The sequence below is a fragment of the Hemiscyllium ocellatum genome, chromosome 45 (assembly GCF_020745735.1).
Source record: "Hemiscyllium ocellatum isolate sHemOce1 chromosome 45, sHemOce1.pat.X.cur, whole genome shotgun sequence".
Taxonomy (NCBI): Eukaryota; Metazoa; Chordata; class Chondrichthyes; order Orectolobiformes; family Hemiscylliidae; genus Hemiscyllium; species Hemiscyllium ocellatum.
In genome coordinates this window covers 16457722-16471199 of record NC_083445.1, presented here as the reverse complement: position 1 = coordinate 16471199, position 13478 = coordinate 16457722, and the positions used below count along the sequence as shown (strand labels likewise).

General features: G+C 42.5%; 1 protein-coding gene across 1 annotated transcript; it reads left to right on the top strand.

The window, feature by feature from the left end:
- Window positions 1–246: 246 nt before the first annotated feature.
- On the top strand, window positions 247–13406 carry LOC132835875 (adhesion G protein-coupled receptor E4-like). Its single transcript, XM_060854973.1, has 7 exons — window positions 247–306; window positions 4080–4312; window positions 7321–7387; window positions 8921–9012; window positions 9750–9918; window positions 11676–11774; window positions 13327–13406. The coding sequence occupies exons 1-7, from the start codon at window positions 247–249 to the stop codon at window positions 13339–13341; spliced, it is 735 nt and encodes a 244-aa protein (XP_060710956.1). The 3' UTR covers window positions 13342–13406.
- The last annotated feature ends 72 nt before the right edge of the window (window positions 13407–13478 follow it).

The window sequence follows — 13478 nt, the reverse complement described above, 5'->3', positions numbered from 1 at the left end:
TGTCCTCTAGGCCCAGCATGATAGTCTTTGGGCAGTACATGGTAGTCTTTGGGTAGTCCTCTAGTCTTTGAGCGGTACATCGTGTCCTCTAGGCCTAGCATGGTGGTCTTTGGTCAGTATATAGTGTCTGCTTGGCCCAGCATGGTGGTCTTCAGGTGGTACATGGTGTCATCTTGGCTCAGCGTGGTGGTCTTTGAGCGGTACATGGTGTCCTCTTGGCCCAGAGTTCTGGTCTTACAATAGTTCATGGTAATCTCTCAGTCCAGCGTGACGATATTCCAGCAGCCCAACATGGGTGTTCTGGTGGTAGGTGGAGGTCTCTTGGCCTGGTGGGTGATCTCCCAGCGTAGTGGTCTTCGGGTGGCAGTCTCTCAGCTTGGCATGGTCTCGGTGTGGACATCCAGTCTCAGGGAGGCTAGATGTCAACATAGACTGGTTCAGAAGATGGTTTCCCCGTATTTGTATTCTCCGTGTTATAATTTATTCCGAAATCTGCAACGCTGGACATTTTTTTACTTCTCTATTTTCCATAAACGGCATCTGAAAAAAGTGTACCTGCGGACTTTTGTACCTAAGATGGCACCGTAAGTGGCAATTGGCACAATTTTCCCTGTACACATTTGAGTACGTGTGACAATAAAGCTAATTCTCATTCTAATTCATACTGCCAGAAAACGGTGATGAGGTAACAGGCCAGTTGTGATCTTGTTGAGTGGCAGAGCAGGATCAAATGGCCTACTCCTGCTGTTAGTTTCTAGGTTCCTGTAGTCGCTGATAAATTGAACACAGGTTTGAAAAATAGCTCACGCAAAAAGTAGTTGGAATGTGGAACTTGTGAGGGAATTGAAGTGCACATAGTAAATGCATTTAAGAGAAATCTGGACTAAAAACAACACTTGAGAGAGAAGGAAATCAAGGATTATACTGAAAAGGGTAGTTGAAGATAAGTGGGTGAGACCCATGTGGAGAATAAACATTGGCAAGCGATAGGTTGGGCTGAATGGCCTGGCTCTGCATTGTATATTTAACACAATGGAACAGGAACAGCATTCAAGGTTTCAATGGGTTTGTCGTGAATTAAAAAGCTGATTAGCTTCAGTGGCTAGATTGTGGTGCAGAATAAAAGGTAATAATATCAGAAGGTACTGGATGATGTTTTGGGAGCAGACTCCATACTTCACCCCATCGTGATATCAGGACAATGATGATGCCAATGATACAGACAGAGAGAGACAGACAGTGAATTAAAGGGGAAATGGTGAGCATGAAAAGTATAATTAAGATTCTTAGAAATGTTGGACATTATGTGCATCTTGCAGTTAAGGGTTAGAAACACAGGCAAATCTAGATTATCTAAAGGCATTGCAGAACTAAAGGTGAAACCATCTCGTGTAAAAGCATTACATAGTGGGAAAATCTGCTTTTTTAATAATCACACAGCATTATCAATGACCACATAAACCCTAACCCGAAACCTAATAAAGGGTTAGTACCTCTGGGCCTGGCACTATCAAATCAAGTCAACACCCGGTCTTGTTAGCAATGGAAGGAGCAGTCCTAAGTGTTCAACAGGCTGATCAGATTGTGAATCCTTCCATCTCTCCTCCAATATTCCCCAAAGGATCAAAATGGTGGATATGAAGTTACAGAAGAAGTGACCACACTTACCACATCGACAAGGCTTCAGTCAGGAATGTGACAACTTACATGGGAAGAGGAAGAGGACATTCAGCTCCCTTCAGACCTGTTGCACCACTCAATAAGACAGTGGTCTGTACCTATACTCCATTATCTGTCTCCATGCCATAACCCATAATATCCTTCCCTGACAAAAAACTATCAACCTCAATTTTGAAAATGTCATTGGACTTCCAACCTTGAGAACTTTGTGGAGATCGAGTTTCAGATTTCCAATCACCCTTTTGTGAAAAGATGCTCTATTTGATCACCCTGGTCGGCCTCACTGGAACACATCACAGGAAATCGAGCCCTGCTGTTGCTGGACTCGTCACAAAGTTAAAGATTTTATAAAAAAACATGCACACTGTCCCAGCTGTCCCATCCTTACAATCCAGTATCACACAAAGCATGCAGCAGGGGGCTTTACTGAACAAAAATTACTATTTATTACAAATGAATCAAATCAACATTCAGGTAATTCATTATGAGCCGTTGACATGTAACTACTCGTAAAAACTCGAACCTCCATTTAAACATTTGTAACATCTCTGCTTTATTGGTTGAAAGTCACAGCTCACAGGAACTGATAAGGGTATATCTATCGGCTTTCTTAGACTTTAGATTTATTTTGCTGCAGAGAGAAAGATAGAACCTTCCTTTCCCTGAGGTCTGCTGGCTTCGAATTAAACAGTCATGTTCACAAACTTTTCAACGACTTGAGAGTCAATCACATAAATGATGATAGGCAGAAGGACTTTGTTATTGACAACTGGTCACCAATCATATCCCAATCAACTGGCCAAATCTCCCTTTGTATATACCCCTTGGCTCCAACCCATTTGTAGCAACCTGCTCCAACTGCTAAAAAAACCCAGCTGTGTCAACAGCATTTACAAAGAGTGTCAAGAGTGTGGTCCTGACGAAGGGCTTATGTCTGAAATGTAGATTCTCCTGCTCCTCGGATTGTGCCTGACCTGCTGTGATTTTCTAGTACCACACTCTCGATTCTGATCTCCAGCATCTGCAGTCCTCACTATCTCCTTAGAAAAAGTGACCGGAATCTGACTTTTTAAAGGGGCAGCAAACCCTTCCACAATGTTTGGCTTTTATAACAGTCCATGGCCCATTTCAATCCACAATCAAAATCACAGAATAATCAAACAATGCGATATTGGTGGCACATTGTTAGTCTAGGTCTCACTTTAAGGGTATAGCACCCTCCCCATGCTTTCACCCAGTCAGATTACCAGAGGGGATTTTACCATGTTCAGAAAGACAAAAACTTAATGCAAATATATTTCTTTCCAAGGACTATCCGTTTGTTTTGACGACAATTACATCGATTGGGATCCCAATTTCTCTGGTGTGTCTGGGAATCACCATTGTGACCTTTGCTTTCTGCACCAATGTGAGAAATGCTCTCCACATCACCCACATGCAGCTGTGTGTGAGTCTCTTCCTGGCGGAACTGCTTTTCCTTCTCGGGATCAACAGAACCACAAACCGGGTAAGAGAATCCACCACAGCCAGCAATACAACAGGTTGTGTCAGAGAGAGAGTGAGAGTGTCTGTATCACAGAGAGAGTGTGTGTGTGTGTGTCAGAGAGTGTCTGTATCACAGAGAGAGCATGTGTGTGTGTGTGTGTGTGTGTGTGTCAGAGTGTCTGTGTCACAGACAGCATGTGTGTGTGTCAGAGAATGTCTGTGTCACAGAGAGAGCGTGTGTGTGTGTGTGTCAAAGAGTGTGTCACAGAGAGAGAGAGTGTGTGTGTGTGTGTGTGTGTGTGTGTGAGAGAGAGAGATTTATGTTTATGAGTGTGTGTGAAAATGTATATGTTTAAGAGGAAAGGATCTGTGTGACAGAGTAAATGTGTGTGTATAACAGAAAGAGAATGTGTCTGAGCATGTGTGGGTTTGAGTGCGAGTGTGTGTGTGTCTGTACAGATGGGTACTTGTGTAAATATCTGTCCAGTGCAACTAAATGGTTTGATTGTATACTCGTGTACAAATATGTTTGATGTTCAGTTGATTGTATATTTGATCCTTGTGCATCAAGTTCTATCCCTTATGAAGCCCTCAGTTCCTTCTCCCACAGTTAGTGACCTTGCCTTCAGCTAGCTTTCGACCCACTGGTTCCAGAAATCTGGAATTCCTCCACTGAACCAGGCTTCTTCCGTACCATCCTTCTTTAATACATTCTGTAGAGATAGAAGTTCAGGACACTTCCGTAATGGTACTGATGCCCACTGGCTCATTCAAACTAGGGGACAACTTCTGCTGATGAGCATAAACCATCAGCTGGGACACGGTTTTGGTGTTGGCTCCAGGAGTGTGTCAGGTGGAACTGTGAGGAATCACTGCTTCAAGAAAAGCTCTCATGCTGTTTCTCATTATTACAGGTGATGTGTGGGATTATAGCAGGATTTCTACACTACCTGTTCTTGGCTGCGTTTGTTTGGATGTTCCTGGAGGGAGTCCAGCTCTTTCTCATGGTCAGAAACATCAGGAATTTGAGGGTTCCTCATTCAGAAAAAGTTGAGAAATTCATGTACCTTCTTGGCTACGGGGTTCCTGCAGCAATTGTGGTCATTTCTGCTGCAGTGGATCATGATGGCTATGGATCACCTAGGCAGTAAGTAATGGCTCCTCTTCTTCAAATCTTACAGCTAGAATTATCACCTTCCAGTTCAAGCTATCTTCAGAATTTAAACTTCTTTCTCTTTGTTGCACACTTGTTGTCAATGAAATTAGCTTTAACTTCAAGCCCCACTCCAGGCTTTGAGCATAAAAATCCAACATTTCAACACAGCACTGAGGGATCGCTGCTCTGCAAAGATGCCATTCTTCAGACGAGACATTAAACCAAAGCCCCATTTACCTGCTCAGGTCGATATACAAGTTCCCATAGGAAAGAACGACAGTGTATTTGTATTTATCCCTCAATCAACATCACAAAAAAGGATTATCCCAAACATTACTACATTGTTGCTCGTGGCAGTTTGCAAATTGTCTGACACATTTCCTACTTTACAACAGTGACTACATATCAAAAGTATTTCATTAACAGTTACATGTTTTGAAACATTAAATATGCCATACATGTTGTTTAATTCTCATATTACTCCTGAAGAGCTTGGGACTGATTTGTGACTGAATAATATGTGAATATGTATCACTGATGCACTGTGGTCATGTGCTGAGTAACCAAGGATCAATCTGTCAGTCCACCAACCAAAGGGAAATCTGTGAGAAATACACTTAATGAAACTCCAGCATTTTGATTTGAAAGTGTGACTATTTCTGCGATATGAGAACCAGAAGACACTCTCATTATGTTTTTCCTCTCATTTTCAGCTTTCCTCCCTTGACCTATTCCCTGGTTTTCCCTTCCTCTCATTTTTACTCATGTTCTCTCTCTCTCCTCTTATCCATTTTGTTCTTTCCCCATTCCCTCCCTTCCCTCTCCCCCTCTCTCTCTCTGTTTCCTTGTCAGCAATATCAGGAATAGGCTCCTGACTCATGTATCCCAACCCCACTCCAGTGATTACACTTCCTCCCTCTGACAATAACACTTGCCAGCAGTGGATTCTGTAACTGTGGTCCACTGCAGAGATCCTAATTTCCAATGTCACCTTTCACCTTTGTGCACAGGAAGGAAATGATGCATTTCACTGGATTGTTGAGTAATGAAGGGGATCATTCACCCCATCTTTCAGAGGGCTGCTCAATTAGTCCCCCCTCTTGGAGCCAAGACACCATAAAAGTTTGATCATTGTTTTCCTTTTGAAACTTCCCATTCATTCTATTACTGCAATATTTATCGTTCATTAGCAGAGGGATTGAATTCAAGAGTCGTGAGGTGATGTTGCAGCTGTACAGGACTTTGGTTAGGCCACATTTGGAGTACTGTGTGCAGTTCTGGTCGCCTCACTTTAGGAAAGATGTGGAAGCTTTGGAGAGGGTGCAGAGAAGATTTACCAGGATGTTGCCTGGAATGGAGAATAGGTCGTACGAGGATAGGTTGAGAGTTCTCGGCCTTTTCTCGTTGGAATGGCGAAGGATGAGGGGTGACTTGATAGAGGTTTATAAGATGATCAGAGGAATAGATAGAGTAGACAGTCAGAAACTTTTTCTCCGGATACAACAGAGTGTTACAAGAGGACATAAACTTAAGGTGAAGGGTGGAAGGTATAGGGGAGATGTCAGGGGTGGGTTCTTTACCCAGAGAGTGGTGGGGGCATGGAATGCGCTGCCCGTGGGAGTGGTAGAGTCAGAATCATTGGCGACCTTTAAGGTGCAATTGGATAGGTACATGGATGGGTGCTTAATCTAGGATAGATGTTCAGCACAACATCGTGGGCCGAAGGGCCTGTTCGGTGCTGTATTGTTCTATGTTCTATGTTCTATGCAATCTTCTCAGAAAGTACACTTCAAATCATCAACACTTGCAGTTGTAGAATTCATTTTTGTCAAAAAGATTGATGATCCTTGTTAACCACAGTAACAGTTGAGGGATGGATAGGTCTTGGATCTACAAAAAGGGAATGGAAATCAAGAGCGATGGAGGCAGATGTGGGGTAAGTGAAAAAGGGATGAAGTGCATATCCCTATGACAGGGCAAAGGTCAAACAGGCAGCTGAACAATGCTGTGAAGAGAAGTACCCAGTTTTGTACAGAATGTGACTCTCCCCAAAGGGTGGCTGGCCAGTCGGCATTAAGTCATCTCAAGAGCATTATACACCAGCACCATACACCAGGTCCAAGCAATGGAAACCCATGAAAAAGCAGACAGCACTCTGAAAAAAAAAACCTGAGAAGGGAACAGCAGCCAACATGCATCACAACTCATTAGTGGCCCACAGTCTGTTTGTGGGCAGTTTTGGTTCAGTCACATCAAGGCATGGAAACCTCGATTGGGTGTTAATCTCATAATCAACAGTTCTAAAGGCTGAGACTGTACCCTTTGGGGGTTTAAAAGGATAAGAGGTGATCTAAATGTGCCACATTAGATCCTGAGGAGACTTGACAGAATGGATCCATTCCGACAAGATGTTTTCCCTTGTGGGAGACCAAAACTACAGGGTGGGGGGGGGCGGAACAGTTTGAAAATAAAGGGGTCACCACTTGAATACAGCAATGTTGAGAAACATTTTTTCTCAGAGAATTGAGAGTCTTTGGATCTCTCTTCTCCAGACAGTGGTGGAGGCAGGGTCATTGAATATTTATAACACAAAGGGGGACAGATTCTTGGTTAACAAGGAGTCAAAGATTACTGCTGGGGGGGTGGGGGAGTGGGGGGGGGGGGGGGGGGGGGGGGGGTGGTCAGGTGAGAATGTGGAATTGAGGCCACAAAGATATTTCACTTTGGAATGAGTACCTTCCAAATTAGGTTAAAAATCACACAACACCAGGTTATAGTCCAACAGGTTTAATTGGAAGCACACTAGCTTTCGGAGTGATGCTCCTTCATCAGGTGATTGTGAATTAGTTTTACCTACAACCACCAGGAATATCATCATCCAATCAGTGCACAGGTTGTGAAACTATTTTTGCAACATAAATAGCTCCCACTTCCTTGGTCTTATTCTCTTGTTGATACTCATTGTTCTGAATGATTTACTTTCTTCTCTCAACTTCCAGCTGCTGGGTCTCCATAAAAAGAGGATTCATCTGGAGTTTCCTGGGACCTGTGTGTCTGATCATTGTGGTAATTTTCTAACTACTCATATCAAGTATATTGTGTTTTATTTCTATCTGATTGCATGAAATGTTTGTGTTTAAATGTACAGTAAACCCCTTTTTTATTTATCTAACCTTAGTAACAGATTCAAGAACAGCTTCATCCCTGCTGTGATCAGACTGATGAACAGACCTCAGTGGTTAGCACTGCAGCCACACAGTGCCAGGGATCTGGGTTCAATTCCAGTCTTGTGTGACTATGTGGAGTCTGCACATTCTCTCCATGTCTGTGTGGGTTTTCTTCAGCTGCTCTGCTTTCCTCCCACAATCCAATGATGTGCAGGTTAGGGTAATTTGGGCATGCTAAATTGCCCACAGGATGCGTAGGTTAGATGCATTAGTCAGGGGTAAATGGAGACTAATATGTTACCCTTCGCAAGGTTGGTGTGGACTTGTTGGGCCAAATGGCCTGCTTCCACACTGAAGCAATTCTATGAAATTGTATATTACACTTAATCTTTCTCTGCACCTTATCTGTAGCTGTAATAGTCCATTCTGCATTCTGTAATATTACCCTGACGTACTTATGTATGGTGTGATTTTTCTGGACAGCATGCAAATCAATAATTTACCCTGTATCTTGGTGTGTGACAATAATCAATCAAATTGAATCAAACTGTCACAAGCAGGTATTATCAATTTGCGGCTCATTTATATCCCATTGCTTTCCATAATATACTCTTTTTGCACATTATCTCTCTCTAATACTCTCTCCATCCCTGAGATAACCTCATGAAGGTTGGCATCCCATCATCAAATCACCCTTTATTTACACGTATATAGCACATTACACTGACCCAGCGAGCACAGAACATGCTCCTGGACTGAGAAGAAACCTCGACACTCCTATTTATATCTGTCAGCCAGGACTCCCTGATTGGATCAGGTTAACAGCCCCAATCAGGGAACTCATATTCTATGAGATCCACTTGACTGACATCCTTCCATTCACTACACTCCCCCCTCCCCCATAATGTTTCTGGGACATAGCAGTTCTACATCCAGCAAAAGACATTTGGGTTAAAGATGGATCCTGTCCTACCTCTTCCTCAGAGACTTATTTTGCTGCTACATGGTAGTCTCAGGTGGCCAAATGCACAATGACATTTTCAGTATACGGCACCCTCTACCAGTGTCATTTGCACAGCATCTCTTCCATGTCCTCGATTCTCCATATCCTCTCTTCTCCATACACTGACTGCCAAAATTTCTTCATCCCATTACCATGCCATCCATAGCCATCTCTCCCAAAACCTTTCCTTCCCCTCTCCATTATCTGTCTCCCTCATAATCAGGAGAAAGTGAGGACCTTCAGAGCAGGCAGGGAAAATATTACAAACATGGTGACAGGGAGGACAGGTTGAAATTTCACCATTTCTGGCTGCAAACATCACTTGGCAAATTGCAAAAAAAAATTAAGAATTAAATCGACCTTCTTTCACATTTGTTCCAACCACACTTTCTTGACAGTCATTCAACATTTTTTTGAATCTTCCAACAGATCAACACGGCTCTGTATTTCACAATACTCTTGATATTGAAAAGAGAAGTTTCTAAACAGGACACTAAAGTGTCGAAACTTCAGAATACAAGGTAAGATACAATTATCTGGAACTTGAAGGAAATATTGTTGAAGTTGACAGGAACATGTAAAGAAGGGTAAATTACATAGAAAATTCAAACCAGGAACAAAAGAGGACAATTCAGTCCTTCAAACCTCCTCAACTCCACTTTCCTGCACCCTCCCAATGCCCCTTTAATATGTTAGTAATGAAAATGCTGTCGATTTCCTTCTTGAATGGATTCAGTGTCACAGCATTCCACCACACTCTGATGTAGTGCAGCGTTACAGGAAAAGATTAGAGATATGTGACTAAGTGGGTTAGCATTTCAAAGAACCAACACAGGCTTAAACACTTCAATGGCCTCCTTTTGGGTGATATGATTCTGTGGGTGCATCCGTAAAAGTCAGCGTTATTTCAAGGATTTATTTGCTGATACAATGCATGCAGACAATATGAAAAGAATTATTGAACATTAAAAGACACTTTTTACTTTGTTTCACATTTTTTCAGTAAAATCATATGATCACAACATACAATATCTCATTAAGTAAGTTCTGTCACTAAAACACTGCCGATTATTGCTGAACCAACATGCAATGGAGAAGGGATGCTCATGGAGCTTCCTTCTCCCATTATTTGCTTCCACTCCACATGCATTCAGAACAGCATGTTACAGAGCTGCAGAGCTTTGAACTGATCTATTGGTGCCCTCCTTGTTTCCGGGCTCCTTGTATTCTCACTGATCTCCTTCTGTCTCTGATGCAGGATGCTGACATTCAAAGCCATTGCTCAGGTGTTTATCCTGGGCTGCACTTGGATTTTTGGTTTGTTTCAGTTTCAGGAACAGCCCGGTGTAATGACCTATTTATTCACCATCATCAACAGTTTCCAAGGCACTTTCATCTTTATCCTGCTCTGCATGTTAAATCCCAAGGTAAGCAGTGGTGTGGTTACACAGTGATGATGGGGGAGCTACTAAATGAGTATTTTGCATCAATGTTTACTGCGGGGAAGCACACAGAAAATAAAAAAAAGGCGAAATAGATAGCGACATCTTGAAAAATGTCCATATTACCGAGGAGGAGGTGCTGGCTGGCTTAAGGAAGAGCTAGCTATTTGGATAAGAAACTGGCTTGAAGGTAGAAGACAGAGGATGGTGGTGGAGGGTTGCATTTTAGACTGGAGGCCTGTGAGCAGTGGTGTGCCACAAGGATTAGTGCCGCATCCACTGTTTTTTGTCATTCATATAAATGGTTTGAATGTGAACATAGACAGTATGGTTAGTAAGTTTGCAGATGGCACTAAAATTGGAGGTACAGTGGACAGCAAAGAAGGTTACATCAGCGGAACAATCAGATGGGCCAATGTATTGAGGAGTGTCAAATCGAGTTTAATTTAGATAAATGTGGAGTGCTGCATTTTGGAAAGGCCCATTAGAACAGGACTTATACAGTCAATGGTAAGGTCCTCGGGAGTGTTGCTGAACAAAGAATGCAGGTTCATAGTTCCTTGAAAGAGAAGTCGTACGTAGATAAAATTGTGAAGAAGGCTTTTATTATGCTTGCGATTATTGGTCACTTCATTGGCTATAGGAGTTGGAGGTCATGTTGTGGCCACATAGGACACATTGAATTCTGGTCTCCTTGCTATCCGAAGGATGTTGTGAAACTTGAAAGGGTTCAGAAAATATTTCCAAGGATATTTCCAGGATGAAGGGTTTGAGCTATAGGGAGAGGTTGAATAGGCTGGAACAAATTTCCCTGGAGCATCGGAGCCTGAGGGATGACATCGTTTATAAATCATGAGGGGCATGGATAGGGTAAATAGACAAGGTCTTTTCACTGGGGTGGGGTGTCTGAAATTAGAGGGCAAAGGTTTAAGGTGAGAGGGGAATGATTTAATAGGGAACGAAAGGGCAACGTTTTCACGCAGAGGGTGGTGCCTGTATGGAAAGAGCTGCCAAAGGAAGTGGTGGATGCTGGTGCAATTACAACATTTAAAAGGCATCAGGATAGGGTTGGGGAGATTGGGCCATATGCTGGCAAATGAGACAAGATTTCTTTCTGATATCCTGATGACATGGATGAGTTGGAGTAAAGGGTCTGTTTCCGTGCTGTATATCTCTCTGACTCAGTGACTTGAATGCATGCCCTGTCAGAAGTAGACACCTAACACAACTTTTGTAAGATGAGCCGATTAATTACCCCCAAAGGTTCGCTCATTTTCCAATTTGTTGGATCCACCATCCAAGCAGTTTGATTAGTGATGTTAAATTTAAAAGTTTGGGGTTACAGCAGTTATGTGGGTGGGGGTATGGGATGGGATTCAGTATGGGTGTGATACTCTATGGAGGGTTGGTGCAGGCTTCGTTTGCCAAATAGCCTCCTTCTCCATTGTAGGGGTTCGATAATACTATGACTTTATCAACTGAGGACAGTCGGCCATTTCCTCATGCTGCAAGGCCAAAGGAAAGCCTCCCAACACTGAGGGAGCTGCAGTCTGCCAATACAGGAAAGAGACAGACAGGGAGGGTACCTCAAGATGGATGGGGCTTCTTGATACTTTTAAGCCAGTCGAAATTCTGATGTGTATTATTAGTATGTCAAGGTCAGAGATTCAGTGAAATTCAAATTGATTCCATTTAGTTCGATACCATCGGATCACTGACTGCCTGCTACATTGTGTTTTCAGGTGAGGGCAGCATATTCTAACTACTTCAACAGCAAGTGTAAGGCAATGGACACAAAGCCCTCAGAGGAGGACAAAGCCAACACAATGACAGTCTTGTCGGTAAGTAGGCCTTGACTGGCATCAATCAGCATGTGAAATGTCGCCATTGACCTTTGAATCTGATTGGCTGGCAGCTCAGTTGCCCCAGCAATGTAGTAGTGCTTTGGATAGGATTGGAACGACAAGAAGCCCCTGGATTCTAAGTCCCAGAGTCATGGGCCAGGTAAATATAGGTGGTGTCAGGGAAATGAAGGAAAGTGAGGCTGGGGAGGGGGAGGGGATTTGGAGGTGGTGGTGGGGACAGGGGATCTTGAAGAAGAAATGGGGAAGGAGGAGCAGACCTATCCATTGGAGGCAATCTCTGTTGGGGGTGGGCGGGGGCGTTGCTTACCAAGCTCAAGATAAAGGTTTCCTGTGCTCCTGATCTCCTCCAACCAGCCTGAACATTGAAGAAATTAAGTGCCCACTGAAGGACCTCAACTAGCCAAAGGGTAGTCTGGCCTCGGTCTCACCCAATCGACTGGAAAACTGCAGGCAGGTCAGGGTGGAAGAGAGAGTGGGGCGTGGCCAGCCATGTCATCTTCACAGCCTGTGTATAAACATGCTGGTGGGAGAGCATAAAGTTCAGTCCATTGACACAACAGTCAAAGCTCAACTGAGGCAGTCAAAATAACATCAAAATATTGCAGATGCAGGAGATCTGAAATGATAACAAAGTGCTGGAGAAGCTCAACAGTTCTGGTCACATCACTGGAGACAGAAATGAGGTTAACGCTTTGAATCCCATGTCTCTTTTAGATACCTATTCAAATTAAGCATCATTGCCTTTCCCAGGTTTGAAAATTACAATATACCCATTAACAAGACACCCATCGTTCACAAATATGTTGCACAAAATTGTACATACAGTCACCAAGTAAACTTTCAATCTGCTACTGATAGTCCTTCATTAGTTTCCCAAGTTACCTGACTTAAACATCAAACTACTTTCAGCAACAACTTGTATAGTTTTCTTTATAAATTGGCCAGATGTTTCAGTAACAAGATGAAAATTCACCTTAAGTTACAATTGTTCAAAGAGATATATAATTCTTCATTTAAATTACGATCTCATAGCCTCCCCTGACCATGCCTATCTGTTGAAATTTCCTGTATTCCCCGTGAATGTGACAGGTGCCTTCGAGGATCTTTATTATGAAAGATAATATCAGCTTTCCTTCCGGGTTGCACAAACATTTCATAATCAACAGAAAGGTAAACAATCCAAGAACACTAAGACACTGACATTTTTCAAATTGTTTTTGGCGAGTTAACAAGCCTTTGTCTTTATGTTAACAGAGAATATGGATGAATATATTTTTTATATATAAATCTTAGGCATCAGCACAAAACATAGCTTTGAAATAGTTGCTCATTAGTTTCCAACCAATTTCATGAGTTTTGCCTTGCTTGTTCCACATATTTTACACTAGTAAGGCAATTTCTTAATAAAGTTAGTTATGTATTTTTAGATATAATAATTAGATATTCATCCGAATATACACTTATAATAGTAGAATCAGATTTTAACAATTAGTTTTCTGGTTAATAACCTAACAATCTTATTTTGCAGGTCTCAAAGGACTGAGGAAACTTCTTTTCCCTCACTGGCTGTGTGACAGATGAAGACATGAAGACCATCATTGTCTCTGCCACAGTGATCATGGAACCATCAAACAGTGAGCAGCTACTGAGGAAACAGGACATTCAGTCAAACAAGTCTGT